General features: G+C 40.9%; 1 protein-coding gene across 1 annotated transcript in view; it reads right to left on the reverse strand.

Annotated features, from left to right (window-relative positions):
- The window catches only part of nkd1 (NKD inhibitor of WNT signaling pathway 1), a 33,379-nt gene extending 12,544 nt beyond the window's left edge, over positions 1-20,835 (reverse strand). Inside the window, exons 1-4 of the mRNA XM_080885478.1 lie at positions 20,596-20,835; positions 20,441-20,473; positions 20,072-20,211; positions 1,141-1,198 (exon numbers count right to left, since the gene is read on the reverse strand). Of these exons, the coding sequence (XP_080741604.1) occupies positions 1,141-1,198; positions 20,072-20,211; positions 20,441-20,473; positions 20,596-20,620 (256 nt within the window). The 5' untranslated portion in view covers positions 20,621-20,835. The remainder of the gene's footprint in view (positions 1-1,140; positions 1,199-20,071; positions 20,212-20,440; positions 20,474-20,595) is intronic.
- Between the last annotated feature and the right edge of the window lie 1,597 nt (positions 20,836-22,432).

A 22,432-nucleotide genomic window follows, 5' to 3' on the forward strand; every position in this document is an offset into this window, starting at 1 on the left:
TAATCCTTAAGCTAATTTCATCACTGAGCTTTTTTTCCTCTTCTCAATTTTTGCTGCATGTTTTCTTTAACTTACTTCCTTAAGACAAAAGAAGCCCTTTCTCTTTGTTGTTCGTGCTGTCATTTCTTCTCTCTCTCTTCCCATTTTATCTGTACTCATCTTTGTGAAATCTATAGATACTGGATCTGATCAAACTAAATGGAGTTAATGCTATAAAACTTCCACAGCTACTCGTATTAGGGTAGTCCATTTTTAGTAGTAGTCCATTTTTATGTTTACAAAAGGTCAATTTATTCAAGACTGAAAACAGACAACATGAACATATCAAATGCCTATAGAAATATTTTAACAATTCAAGCTATAATCAGCTTTGCCCAACCTGAGATCTAAGCAAGATCTGTAACTACTCTGTTTCTCAAACAAAAACAACATTTTTTAGAGGTCAGTACTATGTAGATATTGACACATAAACTATGAAATCTTTTATTAAGCTGTCTTGAACTGTGGCTATTAATCAAAGTGAATGAAGAGAGCAGCATACTCTAATTAGCAACATCTGTCTTGAAGGGAGGACAGGCTTGGCCCATACACAGTTTAGCCCAGTTGCTAAAAATCATTTCAAACTCCATTTATCAGTCACATTATCTCTTGTCTCTCTGCTATTATCCACTGAAGTGAAACTGAAGTAAAACGGAATTTTCTGACATGCCTCCAGATTCTGGCTTGGTCTCATTCGACCCTACATTTTTGCCTGCACCTCACGTCCAATCGTGTCTTTAAATGGGAGGGAGAGACTTTCTCCTCCCAGAGCTCTTAATCCAGGATCACATCACATCAGGGAAAAAACATGGGGGAATGGAGGCACTTTGCAGTGCACCGCTGGGGAGGGGCGGATGAGAGATGGAGGAGGTGAAAAGGCAGGAGGGAAAGTAAAAGGGACTTCATCAGCACATTGCTGGGGCTTAGAGAATGGGTGTGGAGCAGAGGAGGAAGGGATGAAGCACTGGATCAAAGAGCCACACAAATACCTGAAGTTCAATTCCAAATAGTGTTTTTGGGATAGGGTTTTTTTTCCATTCAACTGAAACAGTACTCCAACTAATTTCACCACAGAGAGGAAAAAGATTGGGAGAGACCTACCTTCTAAACGATAGTGTTCATTGCCAATCCCCTCAGCACATGCTTCATCCATGGAGTCCTGAGCAGAGAAAGAAAAAGATGCATATATCATTGTTTTAAGTCACATAAAGCAAAAGTCGTCATATTTTTGTCACATAAAAACAAACATCTTTAACGATGCAAATCCACACCACTGCTTTTCAACGCAGAGTGACATGGCCGAATCGAAATTACAGCTTTTATATATCTATATATGAACAAAGTTTGACAAGTGCGCGCTGAGCTTAAACAGCAGCGGAAAGTTTAAGAGGTTGGTAATTGCAGGACTGAAACAAACTAAGCAAAAGACTGGCAGTCAGATTTGAGACTATGAAAGAAATTTTTAAATTACTACCACTGACCCGTCAGCGGGTTCTGAGAAAGACTGTTGGCTATTTCAGTGTCAGACTCTCACTACAGCAGCAGGCTTGGGGATTTCTTTTTATCCTGGGACATTTTCACCTGGGACCCCTCTTCTGGAAGCTCAGACTGTTAGTGCATACCACAGAGGCTGGAGGGATATGTGATCCTTAGAGTTTACTATGAAAAAGTCTGGCTCAGGTATCCATGTGGCAACACATTCGTTCAGCTGAAAATCATTACTCACAGGCTGACAAATGCATATAAATGCATGAATGTTTTTCGTTGCACATAAACCCCTGCAAAAGAAAAGCTTGTTAAAACTGCACAAAATGTGTTAAAAAGCAGACTTGTCACTGGCGATGATTAACCCAGACAACTGTTAACGAACTTTATAAAACAACGTGCATGTTTATTGTGCCTTCTGTGATCATAAATGTGAGAAAGACAGGTGTGTTACAGTGTGAGAGCAGATTTCTGAGTACTCCAGTGTGGTAAAGGGTCAAATTGGCTGATCCTACTCTCCTCAGTCTACTACTGGCTAGGTTACAACACCGTGGGTGGCCCGAGGAAGAGAATACAACTAACCACAGGACAAGGGCTGATAGACTAATACCCCAAAGCAGAGACCTGGGAAAAATCTGTTTGTTATTGGTATGAGTAGGTCAACACAGATTCCAACTTGGCTTCATGACCCTGCTCTACAGAAGATGTCTGCAAATCTGGGCAACTCACACCTGGCTGATTCACAGGAGAATCGGCCAGAGGAAAATTATACGAATTTGATTTTGAGGTTACTTATCCCTGGGATTTCCAGTAAATGTTCTAGTAAGCTGCAGTTATCTTAAATAAAGTATCATTATAGGTCTGATAATACTAGTGTTTACTAGTGGAAGTTTTAATTTCTTATACAAAGTCTCTTGTTTTAAAGAAAATTATTCAGCCTGAGTTCGGTTAATCACTACTTGCCCCAGTCACAGAGACTCCCTTCCACAGTACACATATCTCACTACTAAAGTGCTAAAATAATACAGAATAACACTGCATGATTACTAGATAAAGTATTGACTTCTCTTTTTATATCAGTATACATAATTCCACCTCATTTTTAAACTCAGATAGTGAAAAAGCCACAAAGGAGTGAGACTGTTGATGTGTGCGAACCTATGGTTTACAGACACTGTCACAGTCACTTAACCCCAGAAAAACAAAATCAATCCACAACAAACATTCCTTTAATTCCTTACGCACCAAAAAACAGACCCTCACGCACGCACACAAACAGCATCTTGAATGTGTTTCAGTTTTTTGATGAATGATCCAGAATTATTGAGGGGTTAGCCAAGAACATGAGAAAAAGGGGGAAGAGGAATGTACTAATTGGTTGTTGTCTGTGGTGATGGATGGGAGCTATATTATTAGCATGCTGGGGTTACTCTCTGGGATTTGCTCTGGTCAGTGTTAAGAAGAAAATATCTCAGGATTTTTTTCTTTTTTTTTGTAATTTCACATGCACACACCCACACACAAGCAGATCCAAACACATTCGCCTTCTTCTCTGATCAAAACTCTCTAACCACAAATAGATGTGAAAATACCAAAAGACCAAACAGAAATAATTCTAAAACTGGAACAGAACAACCTTATTTCTCCTCTAAAGTGCATTTCCCTTTTCCATGTAGCATGTCAATGATTATTTTTGACAGTCTAATTAAAAACTTCATGTTGTAAAGCTGTCAAGTATAAAGATATAAAGGTTAAATCTGACTTACAAAAGTACTTTACCTTGAAGCATAACTTCTGTCTTTGGCAATGATGGATCAAATCACCAAAATGCCACTTAGTTCTAAAAATAAACATTGTTTGCTTCAAGGTTTCCCACCACTCAATTGGTCACAAGAACAATAAAGCAATTTTTTTGTTTAGCAACAGAAAAGGGAAGATTTTTACTGCAAAACTAAGATTCTTGGATTATCTGTGCGTTTTATGTGACCTATTTATATAATATGCAGTCAAAGTTTCCAAATAACGAGGTCAGCATATATACAAGTAATTCTCACAAGCCAAATCCTCACTAGACTCTGCTCTTCAGTCTTTATAAGGTCATCTCAAACATGCTGCTATGGATGTAACAACCAAAGCCCCACCCACCTGCTGTTTAAACCTTCTGTTTGCAACAGGCGGCCAATTAGAAGAAAGTTGGCTTCATGAGAGGGTTGCCTTAAAAGGGAGAGAGTGAGCTGAGGGAATTCACAAACGGCCAATATGAGATAGCCAAGATTATTCTGAATAATTGAAGAAAAAAAGGTGGAGCTGGAAATAAGAATTACAGGTCCCTGTTTAACGTCCTCAACACAACTGTTATGTCATTCCAAATAAAAGATGATTGTTTCTAGTTATCTTTTCTTTTCAGCTACACAAATGTCCTTTTTTGTTATTTTATCACCCAATTCTAGATGCAATACGAGTCAAAAACTCCACCAAAAAACACCTGAAATAGAAACAACAAATACTCATTTGCACATAATGAATACATAAAAAAATGCAATTAAAATCACATACTAGCAGCTATAGTTGATCTTAAATATAAAAGTCACATTTTTCAAAACCACAAAAATAAAAGTTTGAACTCATTCGTGCTGGTTGGATTTGAAATGAAAAAGCTCAACATGGATTTGCCCTAAACTGCGATGCTGGTCATCCTCTTGAAATGTATTTCTGAACTAATGAGTGGAGACGAGGCTCGACTGATGCAACATTTACAAACACGTAATGAGTCTGAATGCTCAGGGCTATCAAACGAGAAGACCATGTCTCATTAAATTCACACACAGTGCGTGTCTGCAATAATCTTGAAAATGCATGTAAAACAGTAACCACAACAGAGCCATCAATCTTATTTGGAAAAGAAATGAGGCAGTAATGGGCATCTATGGGACTCTTGTAAATTCAGAGGGCAGAGGTCACTGTGACAGAGCACTTCAAAGAGAAGATGCCCTTTCACCCCTCTCATCTACAGTAGCACAACCTCAGCTTAGACAAAATTTAAACCTCCATAATGACATAAAATCCACACTGACGCACTGTTGATCTGACTCTGTTATACAATAGGTGTTACAGCATTAGGTGTTTGCACTCCTGTTTCTCATTGAGGCAGTTTTATGAAAACTCAATCATGGAGTTACTTTCCAGTAGTGTCTCTGTGGGATTCAGCCCAAACTGCAGCCTCCAGGGCACAAACAAACATTTTTTTCTCGACTTGGGACCAGCTAAAACAATTTCCTGACATGATGTTAAATGTTCTGTGGAAACCAGAGCATAAAGCATTTCGCTTTCAATAGCAGCCCGTTCTTTCAGAGCTTCTTCGAGCGTTTTAGTGTAAGCGTACACGTGTGAATCCTGTGTGCTTTAAAGTTGTTCAATCCCCTTCACCAGAAAGTGATTTATTACTGGACTGTAACACAAAACACAGTGTGCCAGTCCCATTACAACATCCCATCTACATTGCTCACTGGTCTGAAGGCCTGTTTAGTTTGGCCATTGGAACTGTTTTGGAAACCTCATCAACGGTACACTTTATAAATATGGATTTGGAAGTGCCAAAGACGGATGAAATGTTTAATAATATTTATTGTGCTAACATCATATACAGTGTTACAACTTTAAATGTCTTTTATTTGTCTTATTTATTAACAAAACTGTCAGCTGTTAGATGTTATAAAAAACAATGCCAAATTAACATCATCTGTTTCATTGATTGCTTTATACTAATGTAACCCCAAACTAAAAATAAAATATTATCTGGTGCTAAAACTGTGTTGAAAAGATTTCAACCTTCCAAAACCCATTAGTCAGAAAATGTGTCTTTAGATAGTCTAGACATAGATGGCGGGTTTACATACCTCTTTGTCCATGTTTAACTCTTTATTAAAGATGTTTTATAATTTACTACTTATTTTGTGATTTTGGCTGTTAAATTACAAAATAAGAGAGTGCTCATAAAATGGGCGGGTCAATGGTAAAAGCAGGTTAACGTCACACTATTTTATTTAAATTGGCAATATGTGTAAGATAGCAAAGTCCAAATCCAAAGGTAGCAAGCTACAAAAAAACGATGACTGATACAAATTTCCAATATTTATTTGTTAACTAAAGGGAAAATGATGAGGTCACTGTTTATTAACGTCGTAGCAATGTACTTCAACTACCTTACAAATTGTATGTATTTGTATAGTGCTTTTCTGTACAGCTGTGTACTGTATTTATTCTTATTGTATTCTAATTTTTGCGTCATAACTTTTGCACTGTCCACTTCCTGCTGTGACAAAATAAATTTCCCACGTGTGGGACTAATAAAGGTTATCTTATCTTTACTAGTCCCTAAGGACCCCAAAAGCGCTTTACACAACCAGTCATCCACCCATTCACACACTGGTGATGGCAAGCTACATTGTAGCCACAGCCACCCTGGGCTGTACTGACAGAGGCGAAGCTGCCGGACAGTGGCGCCACCGGGGCCTCTGACCACCGTCCTTGTGCCCAAGGACACACGACAGAGACTGTCCAAGCCGGGGCTCGAACCGGCAACCTTCCGATTACAAGGCGAACTCCCAACTCTTGAGCCACGATCGCCCCCATTGTTGTAAACAAAGCTGCCTGGGTAGCCTTCGCAGGAGGCAACACACATGAAACCACTAGCTCCCTGTGAGTTCACTAGGCAGTTCCCACACAGATGCAATCAGACATCTTTGTACAATGGAGCTGTCAGGCTGAAGACTGTTTAAAGTTTTTATAGCAGTGTGCATGAGACAGAATCAAAGCTAATATGGATATATTTGTCATAGCCCAACCTGATACGAAGCCAATTTAATTCTAAATAATTTGTTGTAGCACATTCTGAAGGAAATTAAATTAAAATGCCACAGTCCTATTAACACATTTTACAAATTATTTTCATCTTGCTTCGGGTAGACAACCTCACGGTACTAAAACGTTGGCCTTGTTGGCAGTTAAAATAATATTTTCTGAGATTAATGTCAGTGCGGGGTGAGACACATGGATTGTGTTTTGGCTAGATCCAAATGTGGCAAAGACCTGACAATGGGTAGGAAGGGGCACACAGTTTACTTTAGTAACACCCGGAGTGCTAAAGGCGGATTTGGAAAGGAATCGGTGTTACGAACAGACCAGGATGTCAGAGTGAAACGAGAGACAGCACTGATGGAACCAATGGAGACAAACGAAGGCTGACGACCAGAGAGTATCCGAGCTCCTGACGTGAAAGGAACGAAGAAAGCAGGTGAGGGATCTTCCTTTTGAAGCCATCCCCATGGTCACCAGACTACTACCTGAAAATTGTAAAAAATAAATGACTCAAAGGATCCCTTATTTGAATCCTGAAATAATCAGATAAGTCCCTGATGCAGTTCGTGATGTCTGGACAGACCTTTTATCCAGCCTAACCCAGATAAAAGGTCTTAAAATACCTAGTGGAGGCTCTGTACCAGCCTATCATATCCACCATGCAAAATCATCTGGAAGTCTGACTGGCAACAGTTTTATTTTTCAGCATGACACTAATCCCAAACATATATCAAGGCAGTAAAGGCATATCCAGGTATGCTTTTACTGCCAGTGCAGTAAAAGCATACCTGGATAGGTCTGTGAAGGTTCTCAGTCATCCAGGTCATTGTAGTCAAAGGAGCTTGCAAAGAAAAGCGTCTGGACTTTAAATCAGGTTTAAATCTGGGACTCTCCGCCATTTGACCTTAGAACTGAAGAAGCTTCTCGGATGAGAGGTGAAACATCTTCAAGCAACTTAAAAAAGTCAAGACGCTTTTCTTTGCAAGCTCCTTTGACCATACCTGGATAGAGAAACACACAGTGGAACACTATCACTCATGGATTGGCCTCCCCAGAGCCTGAGCCTCAACATTATTGATGAAGTGCACGATCATCTTGACAGAAAATGAAGCAAAAGGCAGCCACATCCAAAGAAGAGCTTTGAATGTCTTTCAAGAAGCCTGTAAACATATTCCAGAAGACAACTTAAAGAATTTAGAAGAAAGCTTGTCTAAGGGAGTTCAAAATAATAACAACTGTGGTCATATCAAATATTGACATTCTAGCTTGTTACAATCATCCAAACTCTGTTTTTGCCTCATATACTGTTTTTCCAGTAACTGAGTGGGTTTGGTCTTGCCTCCCTGGATAGAGCAAGGAGACAGCAAAAGTGAAAAAGTGAGCACATGTCAGCACAGAACCAACTTGCAGAGGTAAGTTAGAAAGTTGCCTCTAGTGTCATTCTTACACAGGCACTGCAGACATGGACCCCACTGGGCCACTTTTTCTTCAAGTCTGTGTTTGAAGGAAAAGGGTACATTAAAGTGCAAGTAATATGTACTTGTATGTGATTGTGGGGAAAGTCCCACAAGGCTTCTTGGTCTCTATGCTGTCTGCCTTCATGACCCACCACACAGGCTGACAATTTATGCGACTGACGACAGCTCTCCCTGATCGCGCGCCAGGGCTCAGTGGAGTCAGGCCTCGAGAGCAATGGCAGCACTACTGGCACTCCATCAAAACCCAGGAAAAATCTCATTAGAACTGCGGCCCTCCCTCCGTTGCAAGAAAACACCTTCAGAGCTGCACAGTTCTGAGCAGCGGTGCGGACTTGAAGCGGCGAGCAATGCACACAGACAGCCATTTAGCCAAACAGGCAAGACAGGCAGAAAGTGGAAATAGCAGCGATGCTTCTCCAAGTATGGCTGCTTCCCTGAGTCTTTCAAACACGGGAGGGCTGAGGGCACTGACACTTACATAAAAGCCACCAGGCACTGGAGGGGGTGAAGAAGAGTACTGCAGAAAGTGAGAAGTGATTACTCTCACTTGTAAAAGATTCGCAACCACAACATGTTCAATATTTGCATTTATATATGTTAATTCACAGGCCATATCACAGAATACAAACATATGACTTGCGCATCCTCATACCAGGTATGTGAAGACACACTGAAGTTGTCACCATATATTTATACATATTTCCATAAATCTAGTCCACTTGGCAACCGGAATGATTTTGACTGATTCCGAGTAACCTGGACTGAAGCCATTAGGAAAGTTCATGAATTACTAATGGAGAAAACAGCTGTATAGCATGGGGATTTTTCCGAAGCTCCAAAGCACACACACACAGCCCCAGTGCTGAAAACCAAGAGTAAAACAACCACAAAAAATCTTATTAGTTTTAGAACTGCAAATTAGCTTATAGGTGTAGTGTTACCTCAAGAGAGGACCCCCTCCCCTCCCCCCCTCACCATCCTAAAAAGTAAAGTGAGGCAATTTCAAAGGACTGAGCTACACACCTCTTGGAATCTGGAGCAGTACCTATCCTATGTATGCTAAGCGTCACGGTGGTGCCGCTGAAGGAAAAAAATGGACCACCAATAATCATCAAAAAACAGTTTAGACCTGGATTCAAGCTTCTTTTTCAGCTCTTTATGCTGGAGTGCTCCTCACCTTCCAGCAACATTAAACAGCCTCATTCAAAACACTACATAGCAGTAAAACATGACGCTCTGAGATGGAGCCAAGATAGAGGGTGTTGATGTGAGGTAGTGAAGCAATGCACTGCCTCTGAGTGAGGCTTCAAAGGGGATCAGTTTTCACACATGAAATAAAGATCTCAGATAATCATATAGCATAGCAAAGCTGACGTGAGACGGTCCCATTTATGGAGGGTAGGAAGATGGGGCCAATTTTTAAACCACCTACAGCCTGAGAGCCATGGCAAATTAATGTCTCTGCATTTCTCTCCAGCCAAACATGATAAATCTGTTTTTTTGTTTTTACAAAGAGACTACCAGGCTTATCGTGATATGATGAAGTAGTTTACTGAAATCACTCCAGTAGAACAGATGCTTAGGCTGTCTAAAATTTCAGAGCACTGCAGCACTCTGAACAAATGCGTAAGACACATTTCATAAGTAGTCTGCAATGCCAAAAGGAAGTCATATCTGCTCTGTTTTACAATGCAATTTTATGCCTTTGATAAGAAACTCAATGCCTTTCCAAGGGGTCACAGTAAGAAAATCTTTTGATGCTGAGCCTTTCACATGCACCCTTTCACAAAATAACTGCTATCTGGTGGATGCTTTTAATCTGAAGCACCTTACGGTACATCTGGCGTATGCTAGACGTACTGTATAGTAAACATACTACACAGCTGACCAACACTGTTACCGGTTTAATGAGAAACAAAAACACAACAGAAGGCTTATAATCAGATTACACAATGTGAAAAAGTGTTTCCTCTCCTTCATCTCAACCACTTTGTCTGCGTTGATTTTTCACCCCCTCTACAGAAAGAGCAACACTTAAGTTGAGTGGATAACAAACCTAAAGAATAATTGAGCAATTGCAACTCCTTAAACTTTGTCGACTAAACAGGGCTAAATGTGTAATTTGACGTCTCAGAGGGAGCTTCAAAGACATACACACTCTCTGCAGACTCGGCGGCCCCATGCCTGACACCCCCTCAGTCACGGCACACCCACCTCTCTTCCTGCACCCCAGGAAGGAAATTATAGCCACAGAGTTTGGATCCATCACCAGGCAGGTTGGAGGAAGCAGCTCTATGATTAAAGTGTGCATGGTCAGCAATACACAAAGCTGGAAGGGTTTGAGGAGGCTGCACATGCCGGAGGGCTTACCGTGTTAACTCCAGTTCACAACACAGGTCATGGAGAGATTCTCCACACACAAACATACACACACACACACCAGGGTAAAAAAAATCCTTGCATATGGTGTGGCTCAGCAGACCTTGCCCTGTGTGTTGTATGTTAAATTAAACGACACGTGTCCGTGTGGTGAAAGTGCAAATTTTGCACACGTGTTGGCTTTCTCTTCAAATTCATTTGTTGTTATTGCTTTTTTGTTTTTGTTTTTTTACACCACCATCAAGGGCAGCGATTGGATGCCTTTCCTTTGTGGAGCGATAGTGCACAGCCACCAGTCATTTCTCCACGTCAGATTAACATTGCAAACACTGCTGGTCACATTACCTCACCCACATCAAAGGCTGCCTCCTGAAAGGCTCAGTGGAATATTAGCAGAGATTTACAGCCCTCATCTCTATGCTTCAGGAACATGCTGATCCAAAGTAATCTCCCTCCCCCTCTCGCTTTTTTTGTGTTCTATGTGTGAAGTTGGCCAACACTTTAATGACCCATTTACAAAACTTTTACACCTGCAAAGATAAGCTTTTACAACTCAGCCAGCCCCTCGGGCAGTAAACCCTGCGTGTTACTTGAGGTAACAACCTTGATTAGCTTTTGAAAAATATGTAACCACTGCGATTAACATGTATCACAGTGTTTATCAAAGCCACATCTTGCCAGACAGGAGGAGAGGGGGGAAGCATGGTGTCAAGATCAAGAGTCTAACGCCATGATCGCCCCTACAGCAATTTAGACAACTCATCACGTTTGTTTCGTTTCCTACAACGGGAGAAATATTGGGCTTCATCTAGGAAACTTTTCTTACTTTGTTCAAACCCTACTTGAGATATTGTAGAGTATTAAAAAATAACAGAGCCAGCTCTGCCAGGATTAGATATACTTTGCCAAAGCTGTAAACAAAACTATTAGCACGCATGCTTTACAGCAGTTACCACTCCAACATGTTAACCGTAGTCATTCTGCGTCTTCTTTTACTGAGATGTCTACAGTTGAACTTCTAGTTAACAGAGTTCATAGAGAACAGTCACAGACAGACATAAAGATTACATGTGAACAGAAAGCAAGGTTTTTATTTAAACTTTTTCTTTGGGAGTCAAGAGAGTTAAATGGGATATGAGCAAGAGGTTAATCCTTATAACATGTTCTCAACCAGCCAGTGAACTGCATTTTGGGAATGTCAATTCTCAAGTGAAAGCTACAGTTTGGAAGAGAATGGAGACGGCCTGTCGCTTGGCCTTGATTTACAGGTGGTTCCCGACTGCCAAAAGTAACAAATCACAACATTATGGCCCTCTGAATTCAGAGCCAAGCCCAGTTCCAAAGAATAGGGAAAAGAGAATAGGAGCAGATTAAAAGAGAAGAGAGGGTGTCTTACACAAAATGACACACCTCATCTCCAAAAGCGTATGTGGTTAGATATCTCATGAAATTTGTTCCATTTTGAACCTTTCTTGGCAAAAAGGGCAGAGCAGTTCTTCTGGGGTTATCGAGTGCATGCATGCACTATGGTTGGGTAATTTGCCAAATATATTGGCACAACTACTTCCAAGGTGTAAAGAAGAGGTCAAAACTTCAGCAGCATTTGTATAAAGAACAATTTCATTGCTAGGCTGAAGCAGCTTCTGAGTATATGGGCATTGGCATAGGTCATCATCTGGTGGAGGTTTTTCTTGTTTTGTTTTATTTTGTTTTATTTACTGATCTGACTTAAGAGCTGCACTAGAGCTAAGAGTTGTAAACTGACAGAGATTCTCATCATGTAAGACTGGCAAATCTAGTGATGTAAAGATCTGTATGATCCAGGTTAAGTACGGTGGAGGAAAGCACCAATGTGAAGGTGTTTCTGTGTCCATCACATTTGTAACTAACACGTTATTTCAGAGACCATTCTAGGTTAGCTAGTTTACTTTTAGTAGCTCTCCAGGAGAACCAGGCTGTGCATTTTAACAGAATATGGTATTTGCCAAATGTGTCAGTCATTACTGCAAAATAGGATGGATTATATATTTAAGACAAATGCTTGGAAACACTCTTGCTTCCGTGTCTGAGTGCAAGACTCAATGTGTTACATTGTGTCTAGAGGGTTTTAGTAATTAGTCAAAGCTCTCTTTGAGGAGAGACAGTCCTTCAGTCGTCTGGGTGGCTTCAGACGCCAGTCTCAAGTACTGCAAAGTGTGGGAGGAAAAGGGTTTTAGTCAAGAAGTCTACCTCGAGGGCAGCAAGACAGTGACAGGCACTTCAGCCTTTTACCAAAGACAAATGAGAAGATCCACCCCAGTAACTTCACATGCCAGTGGCTACAGTTTAAAGTTTTTGCTCCAAAATAGCATAAAATGCATGATGATGATGTTTCCACGATGTTTTAAAATCTTACATTTTCTGAACAAAATCATAATTTGTATGTAAGTTTGTAATGTTTTAAGAAAGGACTCTTTTTGAGCAATTTTTCATTATTGGATATACTACATGTCAGATTAAAAGCTGGCACACACCAAATATTTCATCTACTAAGCTAGTTTTGTAAGGTCTCTTTTAGGTCTGCCTTCTGGGCTCATTCCAGCCACCATACACAAGAAAACAACCTGTAGATTAAATGCCATAAAATCAGATCTTTGTAATCAAGTTCCCCCAAATGACAGTTGCTGGTGCATTTATTCAAAGCCAAATACTAAACCTTGTCACTGTAATAAACAGTGGGACTCCGCGTGGTAGGTGGCAGTTATGAAAACCTCTAACATGTGCATGCTGACCAGATGGGACTGACCTCAACACCAAGGTGGCCAAATTCTTCCTTTCTGCCTGTGCACACTCATGCCCATGCACTCACACACACATGAACGCGCAGCATGTTTGGAGCAGCCATCTTGCCAGCCACAAGCCACCACCTCAAAACATCGCTCACATCTGACCTTTTAACTGTGGACTTATAATCTCTGTAATTACAGAGAGTGTTTCAACTTAGCAAGTAAACATAGCAGCAGAAATAGACACTTCAACTACTATATACAAGCGCGCTGGTGCCAGAGGCACGTTTCTATTCATAGCTGACTGGAATTAGTGGCTTGTGTCACTGCTCACCATAATGAACTTGCAGTGGAGTAGTTACACAATTGCAAACTGCTTCCACATTTTACTAACATTGTTCATATTAAAGCATAGATAAAATTAAAAATAAAATTCCTAATGGTTTAATAGACCAGCTGCATTGTGTCAGAATCGTAATTGCCATAAATAGCATACAGGAAGCATTAACATCCTTTATGAACAATGACAATGAGAAGATCAGAGTAATATACACAAATGTAGGTTTCAATTTAGACAGAAGGGGATTTAATTTAATGTTGTTTGAATTGGGTTCCAAATATAAAGTTGTCTAAAATGAAGAGGAAATATTTGATGGTAAAAAACAGGACACTTTAACACTCTAAATACACGCCTATGGTAATAAGACTTGCACATCATCTCTCATAAACCCACAGCCAAACCTATATTTACATTTCAGACCATGTTGTAAGTCTAAAGAGCTTGAAAATTAGACTGCAGTCCCTAAAGACGTACAAATCCTACATTTAAGAATTTTTTTACATGTGAGTGGGACATTTCTGTTGCTATGAAAAAGTTAAGCGAAGAAGTTGTGAGTTTGAAAGACAGGGTAAATGGCTCTTTGGGGAGCAGAGGGCTGATCTTCTCCATTCAGTGCCTACAGGGTGAGGTCCTCCTTGGATTGTGGCACCTGTGGAGAATAAACACACCGGGGGTGGACAGCTTTCCTTTCAGCAGGGTTGATCTTCTGTTTAACTTTCCTTCCACTAAAAACATCCCCTAACAGACAATCCAGACCTCCTCCATCCCTGGCGCCACAGGAAAAGTTGAGGAGCCCTGGAACCTCTGTCAGTAAGAGGCACAATGCTCTCCCACCTCTGTTTACCTAAACCCACTTCCTCCATTCCCTCCACCTCAGGTGGCCTTAGAGCCCTGGTCACCAAAGAGCACAAACACAAGGAGGATAAATACACCAGCAGGGTTCAAGGAAGCTGTGAACTCCATCAGTGGCATTTCCCTAGGTCCAGTTTGTAAGACAAAGATGCGGAAGAGAATCACACTGAGACTATTAGCTGTGATAAATAGATTCACATAACAGGATAAACACATGGATAGTGCGTGTATGTATATCAGTGAGTGCTTCTGCGTTTCATGGTCCACAAGTGTGCATGTTCACTACACACTCATGAGAGCTTGATCGCAGTTTTATGCAGATGTTAATCTTGTCTTATATGAGAGTCAGTTTGAGTGCTCAGTCAAATTATTCAGCACTTACTGCATGGGCCACAGCGCAACCCGCAGGGGAACCCGATAAACAAACAACAGAGAATTATTCAGGGTTTAAACACTTAAACACCCACTTCAGCTGAGCCTTTTAAGTGGGTGATTAAATTGAGCACTGAGCTCCCACAGAAACCCCAGGACCACCGCAGGGTCCCCAGTCACCTAGAGTTTTCTCCCAGACCCATGCACACAACGCCGCCTATCCCGGAAGTATGAAAGTCTAGTTTTGCATTCGCTTTACGCAAGAAAAACATGGAAAAATAACTACAACATATCAGACCACAGCTTTCTCTTCCTCTCAATTTTCAAAATTTTGCAATTGGCTCCGAGAAACTTCTAGCTATCTACATGTTTTACATTTTATTACTCTTATTTATAACTTCATGTTTCTTGTCAAAAATGTAAAAAGCAAAACATTTATAAGTTTAGCATGTCCCATGCAGAAACACATCAAAAAAGATAATGACGTCAGTTAAAGAAACTCTGTAATTAGAGTCGCACCATCCATACTGTTTACTACTTATCAGCCATTTCAATCCACAGGGAGACTAAAGAGGAGAACATCCTCTATCCATTCTTTCGAGTCGTGAAATAAATGCCACCCTCAAGTGCGGAACAAAACTCTCCAGCCAGAAAGACACTTTGATCAACAGCTATCCGTTGCTCCGTACTGAGCATATATTTGGGAAAACAAAGCACAATCTCAGCTGCTAATCCCCTGAGATTCAGAGCACATTCCCGTGGAAGCCTTTGATCTGTGAAGTGCATCCGGACAGCTGACTCCAGACACACTGCACACTTACATGCACACGCTTGAACAGATATGCACATACATGAGCATTTCACTCTGGCTAATGACATGTTAATAATTTTATGTCTACTGAGACCTACAGTGACAGTTCCTTCACAAAGAATATGTTAAAGACTTCTACGTCTTAATAAATTCCGTTGTAGGTATAATATGGTGAAATATATGGAAATTGATTCATTAGATTTAATAAAAAAGAAACACAAGTAACCCTGATCAAGTGACTAAATGCTACTAGAGCTCAATCTTACACAAAACCTCAACATTCTTTGACATAAAGAAGACACCATTCACAACAGCTGAGAGTTATCCACTCTGCTTTGTCACACAGGAGAAACTCTTCCAGCTTTCAGGAATCTTTTTGACATATGATGCCTGATGTGACATTAAAGCCACGTCCACTTCCTTGAACCTCCCAGTCCCCCAGCTACGCTGATGTCAGCCCAAGACTTCTACAGCATCTTCTCATGGGAAAATAAGAAGAAAATCGCCAAGCCCCTCCATGGCCAGGTGGTACCCCTCCTCCCAAAGGCCAGTGCTTTTCTTCTCTTTAGAGTGTGGCTCCAAACTTTTCTCCCAGCCTCTTCAAAGAGCAACAACAGGCCCTTGGTCCCTTGGGAGCACAGAGGGGGTAGAGCCCAATGGGAGAGGGGCATACGTCACACAGCACGCACAAGAGGGCAGCGGTGGGAAAAGAAAACGCACAGGGAGAAAACAGAAAGAAGGAGAGAAAGAGGAAGAGGAGTCTGCATTTGAAAGGTGCTTTCAGCTTCTAGACAAGGGCCCTTGCTTTGTGAAAACGACAAGGAAAGAAAAAGCACAACAGCAGAAGCGAAAAACGAAAAATGAAGGGGGCGCAAAACCTGCCATGTCTTTTATCAGACTTGGAGGCTGAGGGAATGCGTTTAAAAGCTTTAGGCCTATTTCCAAAAAAACCTTTCTACTTTCAAAAAAAACAAAACAAAAACAAATCAAAGACCTAGCAACCAACTGTGAGACAGGAGGAGTTGGGGCCAGAAGTTCCACTGTGATTCACTTCTGAGTTGCATTTGTCGACTGATGTACCTTTGCTTTTTTTCTGCGCTCCTCACAAACTGATGAAAGTTCAGCTGAAGAAAAAAACTAATCCAGGCTTTGGAGAGTGGTAGCTTGGCAAGACTGGACATGGAGGGGGTTTTTTCTATACAGAGGGTAGGGCTTTAGGGTGGAGTGGCCATCAGTGTCACTAAAAACACCCCCCAGCGTGGCCCACTTCAAATGCAGCCTCGTTTCATCAGCCGCAACTGACACAAGGCCACAGGGTGAGCGCAACAAACAGATGGAGGATAGGAAGGGAGAAAGGAGGAGAAGGGAGAAGCAAAAGAGGGGGAAGGGGATTTCAGAATTGAAAGGGAAAACTTATGAAGAAGGCAAGTGACAAGTGGCACTCAGTTCCAAATGAGGTAAGCTCAGAAAGTAGTCACCAGAAACTTGAACTTCCAAGTCCAAAAGTCGTGAAAATCTTCAATCCCTATCAATGTCTCTGTCAGCAAAGAATTTTACAGGCTGCACATAACATATCAGATTTATTGGTACGTGCAGACACCATGCTGTGCACTCGGGCTAAAGTGTGCCAAGGCTCACATGACCTGGATCTCGTGTGTTGAGGACCAACGGGTCCACCTGCCCACACCACTCACTCACTGTCTGCCAAGCTCCCGCAACCTTACATCTGACAACACAAATCATGAATGGGTGTAGAGCCTGCGTGGAATCATCATTAAGTCTTCAAGTGCTTTCAAGTACAAGCCTTAGTGTGTCCGTGTGTGCTCGAACACAATTTCAATCTAAAACCATTAAATGAAGAAAAACTGCCAATGTGAGGCACTCTACTGAACAATGACCACTTTAAAATCTGCAGTGTTCTGATGGGGAATATGGTTTGAAAAAAAAAATGGTTCAAAAGAATTCCAAGCGTGGACTCCCCACTGTTGACACCCGACTCACATTCTGCCGGACCCTGTTTCAGCATGGAGAGGGGGCTTAAAGAATAATGGGTATAAATAACTATCTCACCAGGTATTCTACGCAATATGGACAACTTTTAAAGCAAAGAGAGTAGACTTGTATTTTCGCACAAAAGATTAGCTCCCATTTTTGTTTTATTGTATTTTAAGCTTAAAGCACCGCAGGGCCAGCCTCTTAAACTTCTTCTCACACATCATTAAGTCTTTCAATTTAGTTAAAATGATATGGTAAGCATTCTCTTTAATAGAGGCAAACCTACTTCATTTTAACAACGACTCATGATCACTAAGATAATGCATTATTTATGGAGTCAATGAAACAGGTTTGGAATGACCTCCACTCATGGAATTATTCCGTAAATCCACTGGAAAGGTTGAGACTTGGTATGGTTTGTGTAACTCTTCTTAACAATACTGGGAAGAAAAGCAACACACGGTGCTTATGCCACACAACCCAAACATAAAACGTATGACTATGCAGTTATATAAGACTGTAGGGAAATTACGGAAAGCTATTTCACATCACGACACAGCTTGTAAACCACGTTGCTTCTGATTAATGATTAGGTTAATGTGAATGTTTATTCAAAGGCGACATTCGACCGCTCCCTTATTCACAAGGGGTTTCCGCATGCGGGTAGCTTGGCATATTTTTACGCCAAATGCCCTTCCTGACGCAACTCCCGCGGGATTTGTGTTTCTTCCCGGGATCAAACTGAGTATCTTTTGCTTATTAGGCAAATGTGTAACTCAGTACACTACAGAGCATGAGGGATTGCAAAGTCTTGTCTTTATAAAAATGTAAACTATGCTTCATGCCCTGGCACAGAATGGGGAAAAAAACATAAATGCTTTAAACTTTAATAATCATTACAGATTTAGAATCCACTTTATAATCACAAAACAAAAGAGAAAAGTGCTCAAATAAATATTGATGTGGAAACAACTTTTCTTCTTTTATTCATTTTCCTTCTGAGTTATAAAATAAGCTATTAGACACCGAGACTTGAATTATTTATACAAGCTGAACTCTAAATTGTTCAAAAACATCCAACCCTTTTGGCGGGGGCCTCATCCATCCTGAGCCAAAACTTCACACATGACTGTTGCTGGGAAAAGCAGCATGTGAATATGTCGAGGAAAAAAGTAACGAATGTTTGTTTTTGCAGTAACAATTTATGGTAATTGCATGATAATAATGTGGTTTTAAATGCTTAAATTGCCCGAAGCATATGAACCCCGCTGAACATATAAACAGCTAAATAAATGGAATGGATTTTTGCAGCAGCTACATGCTCTGAAAAAGAAACATGGGATTCAGATTGTTTTTCCTCCATAAAACCCCTCTTCAAAATACATCCCAGTGCCTGCTGTGAGTGTGATCCTGTTACCATATGATAAAGTTTGCTGCAGCTCTGGGCACATGTCAGGATGAACAATTTTTCATGTAGATGCCAAGCTCCCTACACTTTATTCTACAGCTCCGCTTACCAAATCTACCAAAGAACTCTTGCACCAGCAGACAAAACAACAGCGGATTTTATCTTTGGCTTTGGTGGGAATCAGCAGACCTTTTTGTTGCCTTACACTTTCTCGGGTTGTATGCCAATGACTTCTCATACTAGTGGTTCATTAAGGAATTATAATCTGCATGTGTATTTCTGTCTCACTTGTGTTATTTACAGTTCAAAAGCATGGGCATAACATGGTTTCAGCTTGCTGCATGAAAATGATGCCACGGAGCTGCATGTCGCTGATGATAGGATTCTAGTCTTTAAGAACACTGAACACTAAAGGATCTGTCGAGTATTTTAAAAAGGAAAATCATGCCATGCAATAACACAACAGAATATTACAGTAGGTGTGATATATCCTGGATTGTGGGATGCATTTAATAAATTGATGTATTTCTTCTCAAACTGTCTGGATTGTGAGTGGAGGGACTGATTTTCCTTTTCTTTTCTTTTTTTCTTTTGGGGGGGGGGGGGGGGGTTGTTGTTGTTGTTTTTTAAATTCTTGATGGGCTCCAATTCCTCAAACATGCTGCCTTTGAGGAAGGCATGGCAAACCAAAGAGGCTTAACGCTCCTCTGAAGCAATTCCAAAGGATTTCCCCGCTTGACAACAGCACCGTGTTTACGGCAATGCCAAAATACAAAACAAGCATGACCTCCAACATTTCTCTCTCCAGCCCTTACGATCCACACTTGTCACCGGACTGTCACACTGAGCTGCTTTCAAGGCTTGATCTATTGTTACCTGAAAAATAATCCCTCAATCAAGTGCATACGGCTGCGCATTTGTGAGCTCAACGGTCTTATTTTGCTCACAGGGAAAACAAAAGTAAGATTGCGATTGGTTTACTTTAATTACCTTTTATCCCGTCATGAGCGACATTTAACTCACCGTGAACAGCCACTGTTAAAAGTTTATCCACCAAAGAGTCAAAAAAGACTGACAACACTTGAGGTTAAATGTAGCTTCGCGTGCTATCGTAGAAGTGGCATTAAAAAAATATGAAATAAAATGTTTTTTTAAAAACTGCTTAAGGTGTGAAACATGTACGAGGAGACACGCAATACTTGAGTTACAAGACAAACTTTACAAATAAAAGAAGTCGTGGAGCAAAACTTCATTGTGAATATCCGAGTGTACGTATACAGTCACACTCACCCGTGCAGTTAACCCGCAGTTATTCTTGTGGTGACAGTCCTGTTGCTCGAGGCGCGAGCTCGTGCAGTAGTATTTCTGCTTCACGAGCCAGTCATCGATTCCCTTCCTCGCCAAACAGGCATTCACTACAAAACTGTCGCCTGAAACACAAAAGCAGCAGTATTAGCAGTGAGTACAAACCGTTTTCTTCCTCTCTCTCTCTAGTGTGTTCACACTACAAGCGCGTTAACCTTCAAAGACTCTCGGGGTCTTCGTGCTGCAATAAACTGAGGCTGATACGGACTCTGGAAACTGCTCCGCTGTTCACAAACTGACCGAAATGCTCAGAAAATGTTTGAGTGCATCATGTAGGGGAATAAGTGCGCTTACCTTCTGGACTCTCCCGCGGTTTACAAATAGCAGCTTTTGAGAAGGAGATAGAAAAAGAAAAAGAAAGACAAGAGACAATCAATGTGTAACTCGAAAGTATCGCAACACCCAGCAACTACAGCTGTGATTTTTCTCTCGGGAATAAGACGTCTTACCATGTTTCGAGTGCAGTTTACCCATTTCTATGCATCGAGTTGGAGTTGAAAACCATCAGATGAATATAATCCAAAGAAGGAATAACAAAAAAATAGAGACGCGCTATCCAGACAGAGGAGCGTCCGTGGAGACCGAGAGCAGACTGCGCTCAGAACAGGACCATAAAACCAAGGAGCCAAACGAGCCTTTGATCCAGAGCGCCGCCACTGACGACACGCGCGATAGACAATAGGCTGTGCGACTTCCTTACACCGATTTCAGATTAAAGCACAAGCGACTGGCGATAGCTCAAGTAAAAATGGACCGAGAGAAGGGCATGTCATTCTGACTTTGAAAATAGCAAATATTTACAATGCGGCACACTCTTAGAGTCTTAAAGACGTAGAGCCAGAAACCAAACCTAATCTGGTTACAGGTGCACCACGGGTTAAAAACACACACACACACACACACACACACACACACACACACACACACACACACACACACATACAACAGAACCCCTCAGTGACCCATGTTCGTGCTTTACAATGCTTTTATTATGAAAATTACATCTCAGGTTTTCCGGAGCGTCGTGACATTTTCTGTCTGCTTTTACGCTCCCGTTCGGCTCTGGCTTTCAAGCGCGCGCGAGGTGACGCCAAAACATTCATTTCTCTGTTTCATTTTTGCCAGTTGGGGTCTGGTGGCATCCTAAATGATCCCAAACCAGCGACCTCAGCTGTTATTTCAAATCCAAGCGTGTATGAAACGTCTGTTTGTTGTGGGTTTTTTGTTTGTTTGCTTGCTTGCTTTTATATTAAAATGAAATACAAATAAGCGAAACATAAAATAGATTCACTGGCAAGCTGTGAAACATTTCCCTCGGCTTGGGGTTTGGGTTGCTTACTCGGGCAGAATAATTTCTCTGCGTCTCACATCGCAAAGTATGTAAAATCTTTTCTTTTTTTTTTCATTATTTTGATTGAATTACCTTTGACGAAGCGTGCAATCATTAAATACACATTCTCTTTGTATTCTCTTTTGATCTCTGACTACTTTTTCACTTTTTATCAACATTATCCTCTCAGATGGGCTTCCCAGGGGTAAAAGTCATTTCATACGGGGCTCCGTGGTCAGTGCCCGCCTGTCTTTTTGGGGTCTCTAATATGAAAATAAGGGTCTTAGTGGACTGAGGCAGCAGATGAAAGCGGGCTAAGATTCTTTTGATGTCTTCAGATATAAGACAGAAGACACTGTGCCATTTCATGCCAGGCTGCCAGTAGCTCAGTGTGAACGTAATATAACGCACAGTGGGCATCATCTTTTGAGAAAACACTGCAAAGTCGATACTCTAATCATCACCAGTGAAAGACTGAGCTTGAACAGGAATTGAATATTAGATTTATTTATTTATTTTTTGGCACCAATTTTAGCAGCATTACAATTAGTGCTCAATCACAGTGTTCTTTTGGTCTGAAACACATCAAATCCAACCTGATCCATTATGTGAAGTGGAATTTTTTTAGAGTGTTTGGTTCAAGAAATAGATAAAAGAAATCTTTTCCTATCACTTGTACAACATTTTCTTCCTCAGATTCTTGTATGATTTAATCTCAAAGAACTCACACTGTACAAAAAACTAATTAAAGTATTAAGTTCTCAATTCAGTCAAACCATTATGTCCTTTTTGATTTGAATTAATCCGATCAGTCATGTGTCCTTTATTTGGTGTAGCTAGGTTTTATGAACAAATGTTTCACCTGACACTTCATATCACATTTAAACACATATTATAAATAACAGGAGGATTTGAATCATAAGTTTTCTGAGGACTGTCACCTGAACGCAGGTCGT

Source organism: Rhamphochromis sp. 'chilingali' (assembly GCF_963969265.1).
Source record: "Rhamphochromis sp. 'chilingali' genome assembly, chromosome: 6".
Lineage (NCBI taxonomy): Eukaryota > Metazoa > Chordata > Actinopteri > Cichliformes > Cichlidae > Rhamphochromis > Rhamphochromis sp. 'chilingali'.